This window comes from Argopecten irradians, chromosome 16 (genome assembly GCF_041381155.1).
Source record: "Argopecten irradians isolate NY chromosome 16, Ai_NY, whole genome shotgun sequence".
NCBI lineage: Eukaryota > Metazoa > Mollusca > Bivalvia > Pectinida > Pectinidae > Argopecten > Argopecten irradians.
Genome location: NC_091149.1, coordinates 31,186,187 through 31,213,528, shown reverse-complemented (window position 1 = coordinate 31,213,528; position 27,342 = coordinate 31,186,187). Strand labels below are relative to the sequence as shown.

The 27,342-nt window shown below is 36.6% G+C and overlaps 1 protein-coding gene across 2 annotated transcripts; it reads left to right on the top strand.

The window, feature by feature from the left end:
• Positions 1 to 97: 97 nt before the first annotated feature.
• Positions 98 to 27,342, top strand: LOC138310547 (solute carrier family 15 member 2-like). Of its 2 annotated transcripts, XM_069251810.1 has the most exons (19): positions 98 to 419; positions 1,408 to 1,523; positions 5,868 to 5,923; positions 8,283 to 8,376; positions 14,558 to 14,699; positions 15,398 to 15,475; positions 16,290 to 16,389; positions 16,667 to 16,757; positions 18,710 to 18,787; positions 19,360 to 19,442; positions 19,581 to 19,664; positions 20,034 to 20,123; positions 20,575 to 20,619; positions 21,261 to 21,296; positions 22,075 to 22,163; positions 22,853 to 22,934; positions 24,616 to 24,732; positions 26,692 to 26,847; positions 27,237 to 27,342. In XM_069251810.1, exons 2-19 carry the CDS (start codon positions 1,457 to 1,459, stop codon positions 27,315 to 27,317), a joined length of 1,569 nt encoding a protein of 522 aa, XP_069107911.1. In that variant the 5' UTR covers positions 98 to 419; positions 1,408 to 1,456; the 3' UTR covers positions 27,318 to 27,342. The 2 variants fall into 2 exon arrangements, with proteins under 2 accessions (XP_069107911.1, XP_069107910.1); XM_069251809.1 differs by lacking the exon at positions 1,408 to 1,523.

The following is a 27,342-nucleotide window of genomic DNA, read 5'->3' as shown; positions in this document are numbered from 1 at the left end:
TCGTGATCCTGTATAACCTTGACTTCAATTTCCGAAATCCTGACATTATTGCTTACTCATCTCGAAATCAGACGAGCGTTTGAAAGCTATGTGAAGTTACTGGAGCGTGAAGTGAAAGTTAATTTGCCAACACTACACAGTCCTGAAGTAATAGGAACATACGGTAGGTTGGTGTGACATTTGATAGGAATTAGCATACCAACTACATGCTGCAATTGATTAATGCGCACGAGTTAATGTCGAGTGAGCAGTTAGTGACTATAACACAGACTGGGTCTACTTGATGAAGGACCTACAGTGACGTATCAGCTGCTGACAAATGGAAACTTCGTATGGATCTGTCGATCCAACTTCTGACGCCAAGACAAACATAAATGGAGACGGAGATGGACAACCTTCAGCAGGGACGACAGTTACAGGTAGGCTTTTGTTAAATTTGGAAACTTAGTTAATTAACTAAAATCAAAAATGTACTGTAATGTTAGAGCGCCTCCCGGTATTTTCGGCCGTCTGCTATTTTCGCCGGCACACAAGGGGCTAAGTAGTGCATCGATAACAAGTTGCACGCTATATACATGTACCTGTAGTGCAGCATACGCTTATTGTTCAGCGTTTATTAAGTCATCACATACTAGTCCTACATGTTCTTAATGAGTCTTTGAGTACTAAGATGACTATGGCATGACCAGACCGGGGTTCGAACCCGGCTCCTCCGAACACTAGCCAAATGCTTCAACGCTGAGCTACCTGGTCACCGATCGACCCAGTCCAATCCAGCTACACTCCTCCCTCCTTTTTCAAAGTCTCCGCTCTCGAAGATGTACGAGACCCTTATACCACCACTGTGGCTATTTAGTTGGGCACCAATTTTGTGACATGTGAGGAGAAAATATAGCCCCAGACCGGGTTTCAAACATTGGACATTTGAACACTAGCTGAATGCTCTACAGCTGAGCTACCTGGTCACCGTCCTATGATCAACCCAGTCCAATCCCACTTGAGTTCAATTACTTACAATTCTTGTATACTTTCTAATTCTTGTCTAGTGTCATAATTTAATGTACAGTGTATGTGTACATATAAATATAAAAATATCCAAGACATTTTATTTAATGTGATCTATTATCACTTCTCACCAGTATTGAACTTCATATTGAGGTGAAGGAATCTGAATACTAATGTCACCCAGAGCAACTTAACGTTTAATGTATCAATCTACTAGACCATGGATGTACATCACTTTTGTTAACCCTTAAAAATACATCTACATCAATACATGTACAGTAGCTGGTATCCGGCCAACTCTTGATCAGGGTTGATAACTTTTATGGACATTGATTTACTTAGTTTTGAAATCCTTACTTTATCCCAAGCAGTATAAACATGTTATGGACGTTTCTTCTGTAGGAGTTCCCTGTGTTTAATGTCTAGGTATAGACTAGAATAAGTCTCCAATATGAGTAAGAAACTCCTACTAGAGTCCGACTCGGAGGACGAGCTTTATACCCAGCTATCAGGGGAAGGTAAGGCTCCCGTGTATACTCCTCTCGGTGTTGTATGTTGTAACACGCTTGGTCTTCATCTGCATGGTGTTGTCAGTAGAGTGATAGTGCCCAGTTTAGAGTTAAAAAACACAACTTCTTACTATTTTTAGTGTATCCACAGATTCAATGATAATGGTATCCTTGTCTCGTATCAAGTGTTAACAACAGAGTTAACCTAACTAATTTCATGTACACTGTGTGTTGAATTTTCAATTTTACCTAATAAATGTTGTGATAATGAGTAAGACTACCTTATGGTGCTGCAAGTTGAGATTGACCTTTATTCAATGATACCAGTTGAGTTTGATCTCTTTATAATGGTGTCAGTTGTTTGACCTCCATACGATGTTGTCAGTTGAGTTTGACCTCTATACAATGTTGAAAATTTTTCAGATGAGTGTGACCTATATACAATGTTGACAGATGAGTGTGACCTCTATACAATGTTGACAGATGAGTGTGACCTATATACAATGTTGACAGATGAGTGTGACCTATATATAATGTTGACAGATGAGTGTGACCTATATACAATGTTGACAGATGAGTGTGACCTATATACAATGTTGACAGATGAGTGTGACCTATATATGATGTTGACAGATAAGTGTGACCTATATATAATGTTGACAGATGAGTGTGACCTATAAATGTTGACAGATATACCTTATATGTTGACAGATGAGTGTGACCTTATATATAATGTTGACAGATGAAGTGTGACCTATTAAATAGTTGACAGATAGTGTGACCTATTAACAATGTTGACAGATGAGTGTGACCTATATACAATGTTGACAGATGAGTGTGACCTATATACAATGTTGACAGATGAGTGTACCTATTTAAAATGTTGACAGATGAGTGTGACCTTATACAATGTTGAAGATGAGTGTGACCTATATACAATGTTGATGACAGATGAGTGTGACCTAATACAATGTTGACAGATGGTGTGACCTATATACAATGTTGAAGATGGTGTGACCTATATAAATGTGACAGATGAGTGTGTGCTATATACAATGTTGACAGAGTGGGTGTGACCTATATACAATGTTGACAGATGAGTGTGACCTATATACAATGTTGACAGATGAGTGTGACCTATAGTACAGATGAGTGTGACCTATATACAATGTTGACAGATGAGTGGACCTCGTGTTGAGTTTGGCATCTTATACAATATTGTTTGTTGTTGACCTCTATACAATGTTGACAGATGAGTTTGACCTCTGTAGGACTAGCTTAGTTAAACTTTTGTAGATCAGAATTGTATTGTATTGTGTTATAGTTCTAACTTAATGCATAGTTATCTGTTGATTTTTTCTGTGATGTATTCGTCGCATGTTTGTGATCGGCCGGTACATATGTCCTCATTGTTAATGAGTTGACCAAATGTGTGCACAGATCCATGGGTTTGTTGTGTTTATATTGACCTTACCTATGTTACGTTTCTGGATGATGATTTACTCCCTTTCTTTAACACGAATATGGACAGTGCTTCTTACATGTTATTACCCTAGATAACTATGGGTAGCTTGGTGTTGTGTTCCCCTCCCTATCAGTGACTTTTGACCTGCCTCACATCCCTAACCATTCTCCTGCTTTTACTTACATGCATATATAGCTAGCATTTTAACATGGCTTTTTTGCCTATGCTATTATGTAAAATTTTGCAAATAAGTTCATTTGCTATTTTTCACTAGCCTTACAGTATAACCCCTCTAACTCGAACCTGCATTTCCCTGTATTCCTCAAACTATTGATATCACCTTTTGCTGTTTGAGTTATAGGGGTTTTACTGTATCTATATTTAATTTTTAGTGTTTCATTTAAGCTTTAGTCCTCTGCTTTATTTAATATATGATAACATTATTCAAATTTGCCTTGAAACTTAAAAAGTTAGTATTCTTAAATTTCATATATTGTCATATTTTGTGGTCTTTAACAGGTAATCATTAAACTTCAATGTTTTTTTGCCAATTTTTGCTTTCTGAGTGCCAAAGGCTTAATATTTAGTCTAGCTAGCTAAAATAATATATTGTAGAAGTATCAACATCCAAGTTTCATCATCATCCAAGTACATGTATACTAAAAGTAGATAATCTTAGACTTTGATAGTTTCAGATTTCATATCTTGCATAAATATAGCTTAAATTCCCTTTAATTTTACTGGATATTGTTTTTCCTGTCTGTTATTTCTTTTTTTTTAATTTGTATAACATTTGATATACAATAACTAGTGATAATAACTTTAAAATCTCATTTGGAGGTGACTATCATAGTTAATAGTGATTTTCCATTATTGGGTTTACTTACCAATTCTATTTCAGTTTTTCAGCTGAAAGCCTTTAGATTGGCTTTGATGTTGTCATATGATGATAGATATAAAGCATTTGAAATTTAAACTATACTTTGTATGTTTTATTACTCACATCATGCATGGAATAGAATTAAAATGAACATACTGAGCTAAGTCGATCAATTTTGTTAATTCAAATGCTGTATTACCTGTAAAAGTTTTAACAATACACTCTCAGACTAACACCTTCAATAAAGTGTCACTACTCAATTAAAATTCTTAACACACTTTTATGGTTTCATCTAAAGTGTCATTATATATCCAGATGTGAATGTATGGTAAACACATTAATATTATACAATGTGTTAGGAGAGAAAATCTTAATACCTTTTAACATTACATTACACCAATATCAAACTTTATTGACAAAGCACTTCTCTGTCCATATGATTGTAGCTACCGGGTAATCTAATATCTAGTCATCATATCTGTAGGATGTACGTGTACCCCCATATCTGGCTCACGTGACAATTACCTATAAATGGGATTGTAATTACTGTCTGATTCCTATTTAGATAATTATCAGGGGATTTATAAGTAATCACAGATATATTTAGCTCACATTACATATGCACTTTTAAAGTCTCCATATATATATATGTAACTATAGCTACAAAAAGATAAGTTATATAATCAATCAACCCCAGATATTGATAGCATTTGTAGATTTTGTTAAAATTTAAGCTATACCAAGACTAGATCTTTAATGGTTTATTAGTAGCTTTCATTTGGTACAGCAGTTGTCAAAACTCAATGGTTGTAAACATAATTTTAAACTTGTTGCCATAGAAGTTATATACAACTGTTTCCGAACGGAGTCTACGGAAAAGTCATGACCTGTTCTCATGAGAGTTCGGAAAAATATGAAATATATATATATCTATAGTCATGGTGTTATTGGTTTGTTTTAAAAGTGGGACCCACTTATTTAAAGATATCCTCAATTGATATGAATATTTAGGCTTATTTTTTACATGTCCTTCTCAATTATGAAAAAAATCCGTAATATATGTATATTGGGATTTAAACATCTAGCTTACAAAATATCAGGATTACAAGTACTCTCTGATTTATATCATATGATGATTACGTGATGTAATCCTATATCTAGCTCACATGTGTCCATATCTAGCTCAATTGTATCTTGTGTTTGATGTAAAAAAAAGCTCCCATATCTAGCTTGTGTCCTTAGAGTTGAATATATAGCTGACATTGTCCATATCGTAAGTACAATGTATTAATAGTAAAACCTGTTTAAAGAGACAGGGGACTTTACAGCCTAGTAGTTTTTATACAGAGGTTAAATTTTGGTCAAATTGACCATTATGGGACCCAAAGAAAGTGGTCTTATAAAGTAGGTGGTCATTATACAGAGGTGATAGCTAAGGCAGATTTTACTGTAATTATGTATCTTGATATTTTAATGAAAACGTTTTTATTGCTATGTTTTTATTGTTGTGCATTCTTCTATCCTTATATTACAAATCTGGATATGGTAAGTGGTTGAATTTGTTTTTAGGGAATCATTATCCTTTTGTATTAAATTGATATACAAATGTATCCATGAATAAATCAAATGATGAGCATTAGGCAATATCAACATTTATATTTAGGAAATGTCTCAGGAAACGATTTGGAGTAAAAAGAAAAAATTACCTCTAAGAAAAAAAGAGAAAACAAATCAGCTCTACTTAATGCTTGGATACCGGATTGTTTCATAATCATTGCCAGTATCTTTAATACAATTTAAGTCTGCAGAACATTGTATAGGCTTTTATTTCAATGATTTACATTTGATATATTTTTTGTGTGTAGTTTTAACCATTTTTGTTTCTGTATGCATTTCAAATGATAATAGTTAGACCCTAAAGACACTTTAGCTGTCAATGGACCATTTTAAAGCTAAAACAAACAAACTCTGAATGTCACTATGATGATATTTAATCTTGTGTCACCAGATGACGGCTTGCTGGACTCTCAGAAAATCAGTGGAAAGGCCTGGGGACGGGTGAAGGTCAGTATCTTGCAATTGCCTGCTCAAAATTATTCACATACTGTATGTTTGTTTAACATGTACATGTTTTGTATAGTTTTTCTTTATGAACTGAAACACATATAAACCCACATAATGAAATGAAGATATTTTTGATATCATTATGATTCATGGTGTGCTGGACAACACTGGCTTTACCTTGAAACGATAGTCTAATTTTGGGTTGAATAATAATATAAGACTCTTATAATGTGGATTTGAAGGATATATAGGGATATCCTACTCGAGGGTCACAAAATGTTGTAAAACCTGAGACTTGCCGAGGTTTTACAACATTTTGTGATCCTGAGGGTAGAATATCCCTATCCTTCATATCAACTAATGAAAGAGTATTTTTCTCTCATACCTCAATGTTTTATTGCAATTTTGCTACTATGATTTTCCGCCAGTTTGAAATGAATTCGAAAAAAAATTCTCCATACATGATAATTGCATGATATTTTCAGAGCAAATTCTGTTGTTTGTATCTTTTAAAGTAAATCCAGCAGTTTCTGAAAAAAATATTAAAATTGTACTGAGAAATTAGTAATTTTGTTGACACTGTGACGTCACGAGGCTTTATTACATGGGTAACCATGCAATACAGCCTCAGGCGACATGAGTGTATTGCCCTAGACCAGCCAGTATTACATGTGTAGGTATGAGAGAAAAACTTTTTCTACCTGCCTAGCCTATTTGAAATTTGGACAGGGTCAGGAAAGAATGGTCGAGTCTTATTGTAATGGGTTTGAACTGGGTTGATATCATTGATGGCCATTTACTGCTAATATTGGTAGAGTATTAAGCTAGAATTCGGAGGTCCCGGGTTGGAACGCCGGTCTGGCCACTACATTTTCTTCTCTCTTACATTAAAATATTATACAAATATCAACCTGTTTTCAGGTCGATAGGGTGATTTATCAACTCGAGGAAGTGATTTCACCCAAGGCTGAATGCTGAGGGTTTTATCACTGTCAAGGGTTGATAAATCACAGTATCCACCTGAAAACAGGTTGATATCTGTTTTATTATATGGAATTTACATGATGCAAACCCTTGGCTACATGTACATATTGTACATGTATCTCTCCTTCATGATATTGGGGGACCCCTCTCCCCGGTGTTGAGAGTAGTCCTGTTGAATAATTTTGAAGAGAAAAATGAAGGCTGATTATATCAATAAAATAGAGAAAACAGCACGTAATACATTTTACTTGTTATTTGAAACATCTGGTAAAAATGTACACACAGATATTGGCAGGGTCACATTGATTCCGGTAAACCTGCTGCTTTCCGTCACATCTCGCTGAATGATGACGTCACAATATATTTTTGATGTCAAGGAAATTTCCTTTAAGCTATATTTGGGTACAACCTGGGTGCATTGGAATCTTAAATCATCCTGTAAAGTGTATTTAGACATCATTTTACATTACGTCACAATGCAAGATTTCTATATTTGGGTACGACCTGGGGGTTTTGGAATCTTGTAACAACCTGGGATGATGTCACAAAGCATAGTTCGGAATTTTCTGGTGGATATTGTATTGTATCATGGGGGGAAAGTGTAGTTTCAGCCAATCAGGAGCGAGCAAAACACACAGCCATATAATAACAGTTTTTATAAAGAGAAAAGAGTCAAATTTATCAGCAGGCTCTCAAGGAAAGACAACAATATTTCTGTCATTTTATTTCCAAAGTCCTTTAAAATTAACAGAAGTTTGTGAGTGTATCGTAGGTGTATATATATATGTTATATAAAATTATGTGAACCATCTGGGCTAAGTATGGTGGGCGAGGATAATGTGAACACTGCTACAATATGATACGCCTACAATGTGATAAGATATTGCATGTCTTATAAGATTCAGTAGATATATATATAGTAATTAGTGTCCTATTACATAGGAATGAACATGTCACATCTGTAGTGTAAAATTGTGTGAACCACAGCTGATGTGATAATGATGATGTATGAAAACCGTTCAACGTTGTCGAATTAGCTGTCATTAATAATTTTATTTTATGTCATATGCTGCACTAAGTTTACCTTCTTCATTTAAATGCAGAAACAAGTTATACAATTTGTACATCAATTTAATAGCTGCATGATCCATGTATTATCATAAAGCAAGTTATTTACAAACTTTATGATAGATGTTCATGATCTGGCTTTCAAGATAAAATATGGTACAATCAACTATCAGCATTTTGCAGATCAAAATTTTGCAATCATCAAAATGTTCTGTAAAACTGTGAAAAATATCAACTATCTGAATATAACCATCTATATAGTATGAGATTTCTAAAATACAAAGTATATATTTATATATGATTTCAGAATATTTTCACAAGACGAAGACGGTACCCTCTCAGTATATTTTTCATCTTGGGCAATGAATTCTGCGAGAGATTTTCTTACTATGGGATGAGAGGTAACAGTCGTTATTACTCAGATTATTGTATAAATCATCCGATGTTAAAAATACAGATTGTTATAGTAATTATTACTCATCGTTATAGTAATTATTACTCATCGTTATAGTAATTATTACTCATCGTTATAGTAATTATTTCTCATCATTATAGTAATTATTACTCAGATTATTGTATAAATCATCCGATATTAAAAAATACAGATCGGTATAGTCTTACTTTGTTTTTATAGCGGATCTGACAACATCCCATATTTAGAACATATAACATCTGATGCAATGACGTCCTCTATATATTGGAGTGAGACTAAGATTCTGAATTTCATTCACATTGGTACGATTATTATAAGGTCGTCTGACCTATAGTCGTCTTGTTTTTGTCCGCCGTCCGCTGTGCGTTAACTTTCCTTATTTTGAACTTCTTCTCAAGTTCTACCAGTTCGATTTGGCTGAAACCTGCATGAAATAATCCAGACATGGTCCTGACAAAGTCTTACTATTTTTCGGGTCAATCTGAAATCCAAGATGGCCGCCACAGCCGCCAACTTGAAAACACATTTTGAACTTCTTCTCAAGTTCTACAGGTGTGATTTGGCTGAAACTTGCATGAAATAATCCTGACATGGTCCCGACAAAGTGTTGTTATTTTTCGGGTCAATCCGAAATCCAAGATGGCTGCCATCTTGAAAACACTTTTTGTACTTCTTCTCAAGTTCTACCGGTGCGATTTGGCTGAAACTTGCATGAAATGATCCTGACATAGTCCCGACAAAGTATTGGTACATGTCTGGTTGATCCCAAATCGAAGATGGCTACCATGACACTATATCTAATTAATTTCCTTTATGTTAAGGCCCTTGGTCCTCTTTTTAGCCCACCATCATCAGATTGTGGGCTATTCAAATCGCTTTTTGTCCGTGGTCCGTCGTCCGTCCTTCCGTCCGTCCGTCCTTCCGTCCGTCCTTCCGTCCGTCCGTCCTTCCGTCCTTCCGTCCGTTAACATTTCTTGTTACCGCTATTTCTCAGAAAGGGCTGAAGGGATCTTTCTCAAATTTCATATGTAGGTTCCCCTAGGGCCCTAGTTGTGCATATTGCATTTTAGGACTGATCGGATAACAAGATGGCCGCCAGGCCGCCATCTTGGATTTTGATAGTTAAAGTTTGTTACCGCTATTTCTCGGAAAGTACTGAAGGGATCTCTCTCAAATTTCACATGTAGGTTCCCCTAGGGCCCTAGTTGTGCATATTGCATTTTGGGACGGATCGGTTAACAAGATGGCCGCCAGGCCGCCATCTTGGATTTTGGTAGGTAAAGTTTGTTACCGCTATTTATCAGAAAGTACTGAAGGGATCTATCTCAAATTTCACATGTAGGTTTCCCTAGGGCCCTAGTTGTGCATATTGCATTTTGGGACCGAACGGTCAACAAGATGGCCGCCAGGCCGCCATCTTGGATTTTGATATTTAAAGATTGTTACTGCTATTTCTCAGAAAGTACTGAAGGGATCTCTCTCAAATTTCACATGTAGGTTTCCCTAGGGCCCTAGTTGTGCATATTGCATTTTGGGACGGATCGGTCAACAAGATGGCCGCAAGGCCGCCATCTTTGATTTTGATAGGTAAAGTTTGTTACTGCTATTTCTCAGAAAGTACTGAAGGGATCTCTCTCAAATTTCACATGTAGGTTTCCCTAGGGCCCTAATTGTGCATATTGCATTTTGGGACGGATCGGTCAACAAGATGGCCGCAAGGCCGCCATCTTGGATTTTGATAGGTAAAGTTTGTTACCGCTATTTCTCAGAAAGTACTGAAGGGATATGTCTCAAATTTCATGTGCAGGTTCCCTTAGGTCCCTAGTTATGCATGTCACATTTTGGGACCGATAGGTCAACAAGATGGCCGACAGGCCACCATTTTGAATTTTGATAATTGAAGTTTGTTAACGCTTAGAAAGTACTGAAGTGATCGGTCTCAAATTTTATATGTAGCTTCTCCTAGGACCTGCATATTGCATTTTGGGACCGATCGGTCAACAAGATGGCCAACTGCAGGTAGCCATCTTGGATTTTGATAATTGAAGTTTGTTAGTGCTATATATCTCAGAAAGTACTGAAAAGATCTTTCTCAAATTTCATATGTAGTAAAAGTTTGAAAGCAGAGAAAAGATCCCTCTTTCTATTGTCAGACGTAGATCATTCTTTGGTGGGCGCCAAGATCCCTCTGGGATCTCTTGTTTGAAATAAAATTTGTTGAAAAAAATTGAAACTGATCCTGACATGGTCCTGACAAAATGACACCATATATAATTGCCTCTTGTTCTGTCTCCCATACAGTGGTCGTTATAGACAGGTTTGACTGTGGTCTGTTACTTGTAGTAAACAATGAGTTGTGTATTCTACCTCTGCAGCTATCCTTGTGCTGTACCTGTCTATAGTGACCATTTTTAGGTCATCTGACCAGAAGGGACAGGATGACCTATAGTCGTCAATTTTGCTGAAACTTACATGAAATGATCCTGACATGGTCCTGACAAAGTGTTGTTATTTTTCGGGTCGATCCGAAATCCAAGATGGCCGCCACAGCCGCCATCTTGAAAACACATTTTGAACTTCTTCTCAAGTTCTACCGGTGCGATTTCGCTGAAACTTGCATAAAATGATCCTGTCATGGTCCCGACAAAGTGTTGTTATTTTTCGGGTTGATCCGAAATCCAAGATGGCCGCCACAGTTGCCATCTTGAAAACACATTTTGAACTTCTTCTCAAGTTCTACAGGTGTGATTTGGCTGAAACTTGCATGAAATAATCCTGACATGGTCCCAACAAAGTGTTGTTATTTTTCGGGTCAATCAGAAATCCAAGATGGCCGCCATCTTGAAAACACTTTTTGTACTTCTTCTCAAGTTCTACCGGTGCGATTTGGCTGAAACTTGCATGAAATGATCCTGAAATCCAAGATGGCTGCCACAGCCGCCATCTTGAAAACACATTTTTAACTTCTTCTCAAGTTCTACCTGTGCTATCTGGCTGAAACTTGCATGAAATGATCCTGACATGGTCCCGACAAAGTGTTGTTATTTTTCGGGTCAATCCGAAATCCAAGATGGCCGCCATCTTGAAAACACTTTTTGTACTTCTTCTCAAGTTTTACCGGTGCGATTTCGCTGAAACTTGCAAGAAATGATCCTGACATGGTCCCGACAAAGTGTTGTTATTTGTCAGGTCGATCCGAAATCCAAGATGGCTGCCACAGCCGCCATCTTGAAAACACATTTTTAACTTCTTCTCAAGTTCAACCTGTGCTATCTGGCTGAAACTTGCTTGAAATGATCCTGACATGGTCCCGACAAAGTGTTGTTATTTTTCGGGTCAATCCGAAATCCAAGATGGCCGCCATCTTGAAAACACTTTTTGTACTTCTTCTCAAGTTCTACCGGTGCGATTTGGCTGAAACTTGCATGAAATGATCCTGACATGGTCCCGACAAAGTATTGTTACATCTCTGGTTGATCTCAAATCGAAGATGGCTACCATGACACTATATCTAATTAATTTCCTTTATGTTAAGGCCCTTGATCCTCTTTTTTGAAATAAAATTTGTTGAAAAAAATTGAAACTGATCCTGACATGGTCCTGACAAAATGACACCATATATAATTAATTTTACTATTGCCAAGATAGTCAGAGGACCGTTAAGGCCCTTTGGGCCTCTTGTTCTGTCTCCCATACAGTGGTCGTTATAGACAGGTTTGACTGTGGTCTGTTACTTGTAGTAAACAATGAGTTGTGTATTCTACCTCTGCAGCTATCCTTGTGCTGTACCTGTCTATAGTGACCATTTTTAGGTCATCTGACCAGAAGGGACAGGATGACCTATAGTCGTCAATTTTGCTGAAACTTACATGAAATGATCCTGACATGGTCCTGACAAAGTGTTGTTATTTTTCGGGTCGATCCGAAATCCAAGATGCCGCCACAGCCGCCATCTTGAAAACACATTTTGAACTTCTTCTCAAGTTCTACCGGTGCGATTTGGCTGAAACTTGCATAAAATGATCCTGTCATGGTCCCGACAAAGTGCTGTTATTTTTCGGGTTGATCCGAAATCCAAGATGGCCGCTACAGTTGCCATCTTGAAAACACATTTTGAACTTCTTCTCAAGTTCTACAGATGTGATTTGGCTGAAACTTGCATGAAATAATCCTGACATGGTCCCGTTTTACTATTGCCAAGATAGTCAGAGGACCGTTAAGGCCCTTTGGGCCTCTTGTTCTGTCTCCCATACAGTGGTCGTTATAGACAGGTTTGACTGTGGTCTGTTACTTGTAGTAAACAATGAGTTGTGTATTCTACCTCTGCAGCTATCCTTGTGCTGTACCTGTCTATAGTGACCATTTTTAGGTCATCTGACCAGAAGGGACAGGATGACCTATAGTCGTCAATTTTGCTGAAACTTACATGAAATGATCCTGACATGGTCCTGACAAAGTGTTGTTATTTTTCAGGTCAATCCGAAATCCAAGATGGCCGCCACAGCCGCCATCTTGAAAACACATTTTGAACTTCTTCTCAAGTTCTACCGGTGCGATTTCGCTGAAACTTGCATAAAATGATCCTGTCATGGTCCCGACAAAGTGTTGTTATTTTTCGGGTTGATCCGAAATCCAAGATGGCCGCCACAGTTGCCATCTTGAAAACACATTTTGAACTTCTTCTCAAGTTCTACAGATGTGATTTGGCTGAAACTTGCATGAAATAATCCTGACATGGTCCCGACAAAGTGTTGTTATTTTTCGGGTCAATCGGAAATCCAAGATGGCCGCCATCTTGAAAACACTTTTTGTACTTCTTCTCAAGTTCTACCGGTGCGATTTCGCTGAAACTTGCAAGAAATCCAAGATGGCTGCCACAGAAAAAAAATTTGAAACTGATCCTGACATGGTCCTGACATGGTCCTGACAAAATGACACCATATATAATTAATTTTACTATTGCCAAGATAGTCAGAGGACCGTTAAGGCCCTTTGGGCCTCTTGTTCTGTCTCCCATACAGTGGTCGTTATAGACAGGTTTGACTGTGGTCTGTTACTTATAGTAAACAATGAGTTGTGTATTCTACCTCTGCAGCTATCCTTGTGCTGTACCTGTCTATAGTGACCAATTTTAGGTCATCTGACCCGAAGGGACAGGATAACCTATAGTCTTCATGTTTCGTCCGTCATCGTGCGCCGTGCGCCGTCTGCCGTGCGTTAACTTTTCACATTTTGAACTTCTTCTCAAGTTCTACCAGTGCAATTTTGCTGAAACTTACATGAAATGATCCTGACATGGTCCCGACAAAGTGTTGTTATTTTTCGGGTCGATCCGAAATCCAAGATGGCCGCCAAAGCCGCCATCTTGAAGACACATTTTGAACTTCTTTTCAAGTTCTACCGGTGCGATTTGGCTGAAACTTGCATAAAATGATCCTGAAATCCAAGATGGCCGCCATCTTGAAAACACATTTTGAACTTCTTCTCAAGTTCTACCGGTGCGATTTGGCTGAAACTTGCATGAAATGATCCTGACATGGTCCCAACAAAGTGTTGTTATTTGTCAGGTCGATTCGAAATCCAAGATGGCCACCACAGCCGCCATCTTGAAAACACATTTTTAACTTCTTCTCAAGTTCTACCTGTGCTATTTGGCTGAAATTTGCATGAAATGATCCTGACATGGTCCAGACAAAGTGTTGTTATTTTTCAGGTCGATCCGAAATCCAAGATGGCTGCCACAGCTGCCATCTTGAAAACACATTTTTAACTTCTTCTCAAGTTCTACCTGTGCTATCTGGCTGAAACTTGCATGAAATGATCCTGACATGGTCCCAACAAAGTATTGTTACATCTCTAGTTGATCCCAAATCGAAGATGACAACCATGAAACTATATCTAATTAATTTCCTATGTGTTAAGGCCCTTGGGCCTCTTGTTTGAAATAAAATTTGTTGAAAGAAATTGAAAATTATCCTGACAAAGTGACACCATATACAATTAATTTTACTATTGTCAAGGTAGTCAGATGACCGTTAAGGCCCTTTGGGCCTCTTGTTCTGTCTCCCCTTCAGTTGTCGTTATAGGCAGGTTTGACTGTGGTCTGTTACTTGTAAGTAAACAATGTGTTGTGTATTCTACCCCTACAGCCATCCTTGTGCTGTACCTGTCGAGATGGCTCAAGTTTACAGACGACCACGCTACAGCCATATTCCACATGTTTGTGATGCTGTGCTACTTCAGTCCGCTGATTGGGGCCATTATAGCCGACGGTTTCTTGGGCCGACTCAAGTAGGTTTTGGTGCCATGATTAGCTGATACTTTCCTTGCTTGAATCAAGAAATTATAATTAGGGACTATAATGGATTGCCATAGTAAACATCAGGTCTGTCTGTCTGTCCTTCTGTCTTTTTCATAATTTATTTATGGGGATTTCCTGAAAAATCAAAAGGCCAATCATTTTGAACTGCACATGGTATTATGTAAATCAGGAATAGGGGTTTTCATTTTTCTTAAGAAAGTCAAGATGATCACCATGACCCCTTATGGATTCAAAATAGACAACAGGTCGTCTGATTTCAAAGGAAAATTGATAAAGAAGGGTTTTTGGGAAATTATATACCATGGTGATAGTTTTGTAGTTGAAATCTTCAATGGCAGCAATGGCCTCTAAAGATGTCAGAATTTAACAATTGCCTGATTTCAATGAAAATTGGTCATATACTTTGGCTAAGGCTCAGCTAGTCTCCAAACACTATTATGTTCGATGTAATCAGACATTTTGTTGCCCCTATAGAGGCCATTGCGGATTTCCAGTCCAAAACTATAACCACAGTATACTATTCAACGTATGATATTGTAGTAAACTGATCATATCAATCCGACTCCAGGAGATGATTGGTTGCTCTTTCCAACCGATTACCAATCATTTGACTTTTTACCATTAGATATATAATAATTATATAATATAATTGTATTTCATTTTCCAGGACAATTCTGTATGTGTCTGTGATTTATGCCATTGGAAATGTAGTCATGGCACTGACAGCCCTGCCGCCACCTGAATGGTAGGTATCCAAACATACTGAGACATTGGTAGGATCAGGAAAATTTCACCCACGAAAAAATAATTAAATGATACATAGATCATATGTAATCTCATAGGCAATTATCAAGGAATTTCAATTTTGCTAATATTTAATTTTCCTGATGAAAGTAAAAATCGAAAGATTTTTTTACCATCGAAAATATCTAGCCATATGATGACCCGTTGAGTCAAGGACTCGTCTCTCATTGGGGTCGACAAAAATCACAGCCATACAAAAATCTACATACATTTGCACTCACATTTAATTGTGATAATAGTGTAATGCAAGAATGATCCAGTTATTCAAATTTAAATAACATATTTTGTAGCCATATCCAAGATTGGTAAAATGATTTGTGTTATATTTCAATATTTTGTATTCTCATCTGGGATTGGACCATTGATTTAATTAATCTAATTTCAATATTTTTTATACTTATCTGGGATTGGACCATTGATTAAATCTAATTTACATATTTTGTATACTTATCTAGGATTGGACCAGTGATTAAATCTAATTTACATATTTTGTATACCTATCTAGGATTGGATCATTGATTTTATCTAATTTACATATTTTGTATACCTATCTAGGATGGGACCGCTGATTTAATTTAATTTACATATTTTGTATACCTATCTAGGATGGGACCAGTGATTTAATCTAATTTACATATTTTGTATACCTATCTGGGATTGGATCATTGATTTAATCTAATTTACATATTTTGTATACCTATCTAGGATGGGACCACTGATTTAATCTAATTTACATATTTTGTATACTTATCTAGGATTGGTCCAATGATAGGACTGATTCTGATTGGCCTTGGGACAGGAGGAATTAAGCCATGTGTGTCAGCGTTTGGGGCAGACCAATTCAGACCCGACCAGGTAAAGAGTTTCTTTGTGGAAGTTTGTATGTAATAAGTTTTGTGTTTGCAATTAAACAAATAGTCATTACACAGGGAGACTTTCTGGTCTTAATTCAAAAGTTTTACTTTTGATATAGGCTTTTGAGCAAGTGTATAAGCAATTTTAAAGAATATACATGCTTTATGAAAACTTATGAATTTCTAACTGTATCAAATATTTATTAAATTAGTGTAATTTATTATTGTTATTTTTCAGGAATGTATACTTTCATATGATACAACTTATTCATTTGCAGGAAAAAGAGAGGATGACATTTTTCTCGGCTTTCTACTTTATGATAAACCTCGGCAGCATGTTATCAATCATCATTACACCATTACTTAGAGGTGAGACCTTGTAGTTCACTGTGGGTGTGTGGGGGATGTGTGGGTGGGGGTAGGAATCTCTAGCTCACTTCACCTCTACGGTATGGTATCAATCATCATTACTCCGTTTCTTAGAGGTGAGACCTTGTAGTTCACTAAGGGGAGGGCGGGGTAGGAATTTCTAGCTCACTTAACCTCCGCAGTATGTTGTAAAAGGTGACTCAATTTAAGATCTTATCTTTTCTCTTCTTCCTAACTGACTTTATCTTTCCTAATGCCTCCCTTGGCACCGCCTCACTTTTGGCCTTGAGTTGAGCGTTCGCCATTGTGAGGAAGGCTCTTGGTTCTGTCCCCTGGCTGAGACACACCAAAGTCTATAATAGTGGTAGTTTCTGCTCCAGCTTAGCGCTCAGCATACAGGGAATGGGACGACTGGTTCGCCCGTTGTCAGTATAATGTGACCGGGTGGGGTGTGTTGATTGGTGTCTTCGGTGGCATGCTTCAGTGATATAGCACTATAAAAAGGGCAAGTGTTCCACAATACAAGAAGACACAACACGAATATACCGCAGTCTCCCAAAACACGCACCTAACACACATACACGCAACACATCGCATACATGGGAGGCTGTCTTTACATGACCCTGGCTGTAAATAGGACGTTAATTAATCAAACAAACAAACAAATGTTATCAATCTTCATTACTCCGTTACTTAGAGGTGAGACCTTGTAGTTCACTTGGGGGTGGATTTCTAGCTCACTTAACCTCGGCAGTATGTTATCAATTGTCATTACTCCGTTACTTAAAGGTTAGACCTTATAGTTCACTTAGGGGGTGGATTTCTAGCTCACTTAACCTCCGCAGTATGTTATCAATTGTCATTACTCCGTTACTTAGAGGTGAGACCTTATAGTTTACTAGGGGGTGGATTTCTAGCTCACTCAACCTCGGCAGTATGTTATCAATTGTCATTACTCCGTTACTTAGAGGTGAGACCTTGTAGTTCACTAGGGGGTGGATTTCTAGCTCACTCAACCTCGGCAGTATGTTATCAATTGTCATTACTCCGTTACTTAGAGGTGAGACTTTATAGTTCACTTAGGGGATGGATTTCTAGCTCACTCAACCTCGGCAGTATGTTATCAATTGTCATTACTCTGTTACTTAGAGGTGAGACCTTGTAGTTCACTTAGGGGGTGGATTTCTAACTCACTTAACCTCTGCAGTATGTTATCAATTGTCATTACTCTGTTACTTAGAGGTGAGACCTTGTAGTTCACTTAGGGGGTGGACCTTCTAACTCACTTAACCTCATTGTCATTACTCTGTTACTTAGAGGTGAGACCTTGTAGTTCACTTGGGGGTGGATTTCTAACTCACTTAACCTCCGCAGTATGTTATCAATTGTCATTACTCCGTTACTTAGAGGTGAGACCTTGTAGTTCACTTAGGGGGTGGATTTCTAGCTCACTTAACCTCCGCAGTATGTTATCAACCATCAGTGGAATGTATCAGATTAATTCTCACAAAAATTTGCAAAATTTATTTCATAACATGATGAAATTTGAAAATAGTGACGTCAATGTGTACATTCACTTAACTTTTTTGAACTACTTGATAATTCTATTGATATTCATAAGAATTATTCTTCCAAATTAAAATGAAATGTCAAAATTTCTATAGTGATGTCACAATAACGTCGGGTTTTCGAGCCATTCTGGGATTTTTTCTCTATTATAGACAAAGTTTTATTTAGTATGAAAACAAAGAAAAAATAATTATTGTGTAATGAATTCTCTTCTTTTTTGCATTTATTCATTAAAATTTAAAACCACAAATTTGCGATGAATCCTTAAAAATGACATTTAATTAAGTCTGTATTCCTGATTCTCTGACTAGCTACTGATAAGTGATGTTCCTCTTAATATTATTACATTATTATAATTGACAAGCTTACTACAATTTTTTCAGCTGATGTCAAATGTTTTGGGGGTGAGTGCTATCCACTAGCCTTCGGGGTGCCTGCAATACTCATGTTCATAGCTACAAGTAAGTACGGGGACATGTTAGGGACATTATAGAAAGTAAGCGAGAAAATGCTTTGGTTTAAAACTCAGTTAGAATTCTACTTCATTGTTTCGGAAATTTAATAGTTCCAGTAATTAAGTTTATATTCGGCATACGAAAAAGTGTTTGACTGACGTGTGTTATTTAGTTCTACAAGATACAAGAATCTTTAATTTCCAGTTTAATATAAATCATATGTAACATAAATTGTATTAAAGTTATCAATAGCTTTCGACAATAATTGTTCTGTTGATGTGTATTTTAATCAGTAGAGAGAATGTAGATAATTGAAGAATAAAAAAACATGTACAAAAAAATAATGGTAAAAAATGAGAAAAGAAATGTAATGTAAAGAAAATAAAAGATATTAATATGCTTTTCTGTATGTTATTTCAGTATGGGAAAGACCGGTAAAAAATGAGAAAAAGATGTAATATAAATAAAATACATGAATAAATTAAAAACTGTTAAAGGAGAACAGATTGAAGAATGTGAAAATTGGATTTTTTGTTAAAAATACAGTTTTAGATATGTATTTTCATTTTGTTTTTCAGTTATTTTTATTGCTGGGAAAAGCCAGTACAAAATTACACCCCCTGCTGGTAATCTGGTTGGAAGAGTGTACAACTGTATAAAGGTATCATCTAATTTTCTTTCCAAATTTTTAACTGTAAAATTATGTTTTAATATTCTTTATGAATTAATGAATAAACTGTGGTATTGTTTGTATACTTGTACGGGAGACTCCGCTAATGTCCTATCTTTCAATTTACAGGCAGGCATTGTGGGTAAAGTAAAAAATCGAGGAACTAATGTAAAGATGCAACACTGGCTCGACTATGCTGAGGAAAAATTTGAGGTAAGGATCTAAAGGATACATATCATATCATTGGTAATGATATCTGTATTGCAAAAACAAAAGTTAACTCCCCTGGAGGAAAAAAGTTATCTCCCTTGGTCAAAGGGAACATGAGTTGGTGTTCAAGTTGTTTAATGTCCCTTTAACAGCCAGGACCATTTCATACCAGGTTTAGGAGATGGAGATAAGCCAGTCTAGGAAAAAAATGAATGTAGGCATAAGCTGTTATCTGCTTCTTGTATGTGAAATATAGATTTCTAACTCTCATCCCACAGGGAGTAGGGCTATAATGAAAAACCTTTTTATACCAGCAGCCCTATAAAGAATGCTTGTTCACCATGTGCTGTAAATTTTTATTTTGATTTTCAGCCTGATTTTATAGATGAAGTTAAGTCACTACTAAAGGTGCTGACCTTATTTCTACCTCTACCTTTGTTCTGGGCGCTATCTGATCAGCAGGTAAGTATTCTAATTATGACATTGTTTTGTCCAACAGGTAAATATGTTAATTAATGGTATTGTCAGACCAACAGTTAAATGAAGGTTTAATTTCTACAATGTAGAATGATCAATCTTAGAACTACCTATCAATGAAACATAATTAAGATGGTCCTTGGATTAATCTACTAAAGTTTCATTGATTACCTCCCTTGTTATATCACCAAGTGAAGAACTGAAATGTCCTAAGAAAAAAGCCATTTGTTCATATATGTCTGGTAAATCAAATTGAAAATTGGATTCACTTCAGATCTGAAAAAATTAGTGCCGACACAATAACTTAGTTATATCAGTTGCCAATCTGATTAAAATGCAAATTCTACACTGAAACGGAATGGGGGTATGGATTTGTGTTTTAATCAGATTGGTTAATTACCAGATGTCTATAAAGGTGAACATAATTTATTACCAGGGATCACGCTGGACTCTTCAAGCTGCCCAGATGGATGGTGATGTGGTAAGATTAACATTGTATTTTAAAACTCTGTATATATATATATGATATGAGTACATCCTTGTGTTCTATATGACCAAATGTCAACACAAATTAACTTGTGTATAAACTACTAGTGTCACTCAATCTGTATGCAACGATTCAGGTTGTTTGTTTGTCCTTCTGTATGTACAATGATCGACCAACTCTTCCTTAACTACTGAAGAGATTTCAACAAAACTTTGTGGCAATAATCCTTATACAGTGTAGATGTATGTAATCAAGCAGGACTATGATACTGTGTTATAAAACATTGGCCTTGATACTATTCTTACAAATAGCTGTCATTTAATGTTCAGAATTAGTATGAAATTCTAATTTCATTTAAAGCAATATCAGTTGTCTACACATTGTTTTAAGTGTTTCAAGGACAACATTAATAATTTAAATCATTATAGTTGTAAGACAAGGTAGCCATAGCTCTTGAAAATCAGTAATTTTAAAGTTTTTTATAGACATTATGAAAGTTACTATTAAAAAGGATTTACTTGCTTGTCAGATGACTAAGTGTTTAGAACTACAAGGTGGGTGTTAGCTTGAGAAAAAAAAAAACCCAAAAAACACTGAAGTTGAAAAGAGGTATACAACCAAAATGTGTTTTTCAGGGTGTGCTCGGAAGGATCAAACCGGACCAAGTTATGGTGAGTGTATCTATAATTTATCTCTTACTGTAAAACACTTTGAACGTTCATAATGTTTCTGTTAGACAATATAGTCACTGCATCTTCATTCTAATTCCTGATTTACATATTAAATTATGTTAGGATTTAAAACTGATGTATCAAAAATATTTACATGGGAAATATCCAAATTTACAGTAAAAAGTATATTTGTTCTTGTTCAAATTTTCACGATCCTAGCGATGTCCTGCAGAATATCATCCACACGAAAATAACCGGCTATACAGTATAAGTGAATAAACTCCAGCAGTCACATCAGAATTAAAGCAAAGCTATCTATCATATCATAATTATAATGAATTTTTCTTAGTTTGTTTTCTTATTAAATTTGGCTTTCATTTTTTGCTTAATACTGTGAAAACCTGATGTTATCGTGACGTCACAATAGAAACATTGATGTTGTGTATTGATTCGGAAAAATAATCCCTTGAAAACCCAATGGAATTGTACATTAAAACATATTTTATCTAATCAAATACAGCTATAGTCTATAAAATGAATTATAAGCATTGATGTCACTATTTTTTAATTTCATCGAGTTCTGAAAAAGAATTGTTTGCAAACTTTTGTGACAACACAGTTTGCAAACAACTTTTTCCTCGTACTCTGAAGAAATTAAAATTCGTGACATCAATGACATTATTTGTCTTTCATACTAAAAAAAAAAAAAAAAAGCAAAAAAAAATATTGACATCAATGCTTAAATAATAATTTTAAAATCCCGCTTTCTTATGAACAGGCTTTGAACCCTCTCCTCATCATTATCCTGATTCCACTGTTTGAACAAGTGGTTTATCCACTGTGTGACAAGTGTGGTATCCTGAGAAGGTAAGTATAATATAGCTGTAGTTTATTGATTTATCCACTGTGTGACAAATGTGGTATCCTGAGAAGGTAAGTATAATATAGCTGTAGTTTATTGATTTATCCACTGTGTGACAAGTGTGGTATCCTGAGAAGGTAAGTACATGTATTAGTACATATTAGTACATGAATACCTTTTAGTCTATGAGTCAAGGAAATAATATCAACAGGTGTTTTCCAGATAACGCTGGATCCTTATTCATTGAAGTAGTAAATATGGGGCAAAGAAGAAATTGCATGAAAATTAAAAGGACTCTCATGATAATACAGCATGACAACCTAAGGAGCCTGCTGAACTTAGCTCCTCATACGTCTGTTGTTTTTGCATTATTTTTACCAAAAGAAAAATAAAATAGCAGTTAACACCTACAATGTCTCTCATTGGTCATCTCCCACCTCTCTAGATTGATTCCGATTGGTTGTATAATAATTTTCAAATTCAACCTACTTCTCATGGCTTTGCATTGATAATAATTTATTTAGTCGCTAATTAAAAGTCTTACAGTATCAGCCCTCGATTAACTAAGTATTAAGGCACTATATTTGAGGCCATTACAGAACTTACTCATCTTAGACTTGTAATTATGTCTAATTTTATATTAGAGAATGATATCAGGAATGTTCCTGACTTTATGCTTATTTTTTTTATTCAGGCCATTACAGAGAATGGTTTCTGGGATGTTCCTGACAGGTGTAGCCTTCGTGGTGGCAGCACTTGTACAGATGAAGTTAGATGTAAGTTAATACAAAGTTTTTTATACACAGCTGTAGTGTTTCATCTGAGGTGGAGGAAACCTTGCATATTTCCGCATCAAGTCTGTATTTCAAATTGCTTTGTATTGTTGGTAAGATCTAAATCTAAATAGTCCTCAGTAACCCATTGGTAGAAATATATCATTACAAACCCGTACTTACAATAATTTTGTTTGTTCTGTCTGTGTCTTGTTTGATTTGATTATTATCATTGTGTGATAAAGAAACATTTCTCATATGTCCAGATATAATGTTGTACTAGTTTGGACTTATCTAAGTGGTAGTGATCATCATCATGGTATCTTGTTTGATTTGACTATCATTATTGTGTGATAAAAAACATTTCTAGTATGTCCAGACTGTTGATATATAAGTGTTGTACTAGTATTGACTTATCTAAGTGGTAGTGATCATCATCATGGTATCTTGTTTGATTTGACTATCATTATTGTGTGATAAAAAACATTTCTAGTATGTCCAGACTGTTGATATATAAGTGTTGTACTAGTATTGACTTATCTAAGTGGTAGTGATCATCATCATGGTATCTTGTTTGATTTGACTATCATTATTGTGTGATAAAAAACATTTCTAGTATGTCCAGACTGTTGATATATAAGTGTTGTACTAGTATTGACTTATCTAAGTGGTAGTGATCATCATCATGGTATCTTGTTTGATTTGACTATCATTATTGTGTGATAAAAAACATTTCTAGTATGTCCAGACTGTTGATATATAAGTGTTGTACTAGTATTGACTTATCTAAGTGGTAGTGATCATCATTATGGAAATGTGTAGGATTTGATTTGTGTAGTATCCCATTAACAGCTGGGGTCATTTAAGGACAGGTCAGGTTAAGATGGTGTAGAGTTTAGTTTGTGTAGCGTCCCATTAACAGCTGGGGTCATTTAAGGACAGGTCAGGTTAAGATGGTGTAGAGTTTAGTTTGTGTAGCGTCCCATTAACAGCTGGGGTCATTTAAGGACAGGTCAGGTTAAGATGGTGTAGAGTTTAGTTTGTGTAGCGTCCCATTAACAGCTGGGGTCATTTAAGGACAGGTCAGGTTAAGATGGTGTAGGATTTGGTTTGTGTAGCGTCCCATTAACAGCTGGGGTCATTTAAGGACAGGTCAGGTTAAGATGGTGTAGAGTTTAGTTTGTGTAGCGTCCCATTAACAGCTGGGGTCATTTAAGGACAGGTCAGGTTAAGATGGTGTAGGATTTGGTTTGTGTAGCGTCCCATTAACAGCTGGGGTCATTTAAGGACAGGTCAGGTTAAGATGGTGTAGAGTTTAGTTTGTGTAGCGTCCCATTAACAGCTGGGGTCATTTAAGGACAGGTCAGGTTAAGATGGTGTAGAGTTTAGTTTGTGTAGCATCCCATTAACCGCTGGGGTCATTTAAGGACAGGTCAGGTTAAGATGGTGTAGGATTTGATTTGTGTAGCATCCCATTAACAGCTGGGGTCATTTAAGGACAGGTCAGGTGCACATTGAAGTGAGACTCGATCTTGTGACCCAGAGATGGAGTGCTTGTGGTAACATGTTGAGACATCTAACTGCAGCCCTTTATGTGTATGATGCTTTATTTCTCTCATGTAGAAATAATATGTTATATTTTCAGGACATAGGATTGTAATATTTACATGACTTGATATTTTAGGTACAAAAAGAAGTGCCATTATCTATGACAGAGAGTGGTGTGACCTTCATCAACACATTCCCCTGTTCTGTGTCTGTGTCCTCACCCATCTACTCAGGGGATCTCTCATTTACTCAGGTAAGTGTCATGGCAACATGGCGTCTCTCAGGGGAGCTCTCATTTACTCAGGTAAGTGTCATGGCAACATGGCCTCTCTCAGGGGATCTCTCATTTACTCAGGTAAGTGTCATGGCAACACAGCATCTCTCAGGGGAGCTCTCATTTACTCAGGTAAGTGTCATGGCAACACGGCGTCTCTCAGGGGATCTCTCATTTACTCAGGTAAGTGTCATGGCAACACAGCATCTCTCAGGGGAGCTCTCATTTACTCAGGTAAGTCATGGCAACACTGTCTCTCAGGGGAACTCTCATTTACTCAGTTAAGTCATGGCAACACAGCGTCTCTCAGGGGAACTATCATTTACTCAGTTAAGTCATGGCAACACAGCGTCTCTCAGGGGAACTATCATTTACTCAGGTAAGTCATTGCAACACAGCATCTCTCAGGGGAGCTCTCATTTACTCAGGTAAGTCATTGCAACATAATGTCTCTCAGGGGAGCTCTCATTTACTCAGGTAAGTGTCATGGCAACACAGCATCTCTCAGGGGATCTCTCATTTACTCAGGTAAGTGTCACATCAACACAGCGTCTTTCAGGGGAGCTCTCATTTACTCAGGTAAGTCATTGCAACACAATGTCTCTCAGGGGAGCTCTCATTTACTCAGGTAAGTGTCATGGCAACACAGCATCTCTCAGGGGATCTCTCATTTACTCAGGTAAGTCATGGCAACACTGTCTCTCAGGGGAGCTCTCATTTACTCAGTGGAGCTCTCATTTACTCAGTTAAGTCATGGCAACACTGTCTCTCAGGGGAGCTCTCATTTACTCAGTTAAGTCATGGCAACACAACATCTCTCAGGGGAGCTCTCATTTACTCAGGTAAGTGTCACATCAACACAGCGTCTCTCAGGGGAGCTCTCATTTACTCAGGTAAGTCATTGCAACACAGCATCTCTCAGGGGAGCTCTCATTTACTCAGGTAAGTCATTGCAACACAATGTCTCTCAGGGGAGCTCTCATTTACTCAGGTAAGTGTCATGGCAACACAGCATCTCTCAGGGGATCTCTCATTTACTCAGGTAAGTCATGGCAACACTGTCTCTCAGGGGAGCTCTCATTTACTCAGTTAAGTCATGGCAACACTGTCTCTCAGGGGAGCTCTCATTTACTCAGTTAAGTCATGGCAACACAACATCTCTCAGGGGAGCTCTCATTTACTCAGGTAAGTGTCACATCAACACAGCGTCTCTCAGGGGAGCTCTCATTTACTCAGGTAAGTCATTGCAACACAATGTCTCTCAGGGGAGCTCTCATTTACTCAGGTAAGTCATGGCAACACAACATCTCTCAGGGGAGCTCTCATTTACTCAGGTAAGTGTCACATCAACACAGCGTCTCTCAGGGGAGCTCTCATTTACTCAGGTAAGTCATTGCAACAGAATGTCTCTCAGGGGAGCTCTCATTTACTCAGGTAAGTGTCACATCAACACAGCGTCTCTCAGGGGAGCACTCATTTACTCAGGTAAGTGTCATGCAGACAGTTGATTAGTTGAATGGGTACTTACCTTCAGTGAACATACAACATTACGATATCTTCTAAGAGCTGAATGTTAGTTTTGTTTTTAATTTTAATTCATATTTGGATACAAATATTGAGTCCTTTGTTTTTCACTATTGACTTCGTTAAAACAAATACTGTAAACAAGCTTAACGACATTGTCATGATTTACTTTCACTATTTACGAGTATAATGCTCTTACTAGACTATTTTACTTGTAGTTGAAACTTCTTACAACAATTTTTTTTCATGATTTCTTATTGCCTATTAAATATGTGTAGTTTAACCGTTTATGGTATTTAGGCTGTAAGGATATTGAAGTGTATCAGACAAGTCATATATAGTATGTTGATAGTTCTTCATCATTTCATCACTGTATTTCCATGTTGCTCTACTGATGCTTCTTTATAACTCTAGGAGTCAGACTATCTGAGGGTAACCACAGGAGCCCAGACTTTCTCTGTATCAGCTAACTGTACAGACGAGACATTAACAAAGACTGTCACTCTAGATACCAGCTCTGCCTATAGAATTGTCATCTTAAAATCAGCCGACAAATTAGATGTATACAAGGTAATGCATACCTGTTTCTATATTAGTCTAATTGATGTTAATTGAAATTTTATGGGCAAAGAAGAAATTAAACTTTAGATAAACTAGCATTCTTACATCTTATGTAAACAAAACAACATAAAAGATGTTTTGAAATATTTCAATATTATTATTATTGTGTATTGAAGCTTTCAGAAACGATATCATATACTAGTGATTGATTAAGCTTATAGTATAATTATAATTCTAATTTAAATGTGAAAACAAGTGTCTCAGAAATGTTTTTAAGAAATGTTTACAAAATGTTCATGGTTTACAGAAAGTGAAGGCTGAATAAAGATAATTGTGCTTCAATATTAATTTTCTGTGCATATTTAGCATTAAGTGATGTTTTACAATTATGTTTTTAGGCTGATGACCAGAGGACGAAATCAAGGGAAGGTAACTCCGTCATCAGGTATGTCTCAATAGATATTTATGTTAATATATAAAAAATGTAAGGCATAAATTATTTTA

What these genes read in the sequence shown, in the direction of transcription:
- LOC138310547 (XM_069251809.1), top strand. Translation starts at nt 320, where the DNA reads ATGGAAACTTCGTATGGATCTGTCGATCCAACTTCTGACGCCAAGACA. An exon ending in GGTTTCTTGGGCCGACTCAA is followed by an intron (nt 14,700 to 15,397) that starts GTAGGTTTTGGT and finishes TTCATTTTCCAG; the next exon opens with GACAATTCTGTATGTGTCTG. An exon ending in GGGATCTCTCATTTACTCAG is followed by an intron (nt 24,733 to 26,691) that starts GTAAGTGTCATG and finishes TTATAACTCTAG; the next exon opens with GAGTCAGACTATCTGAGGGT.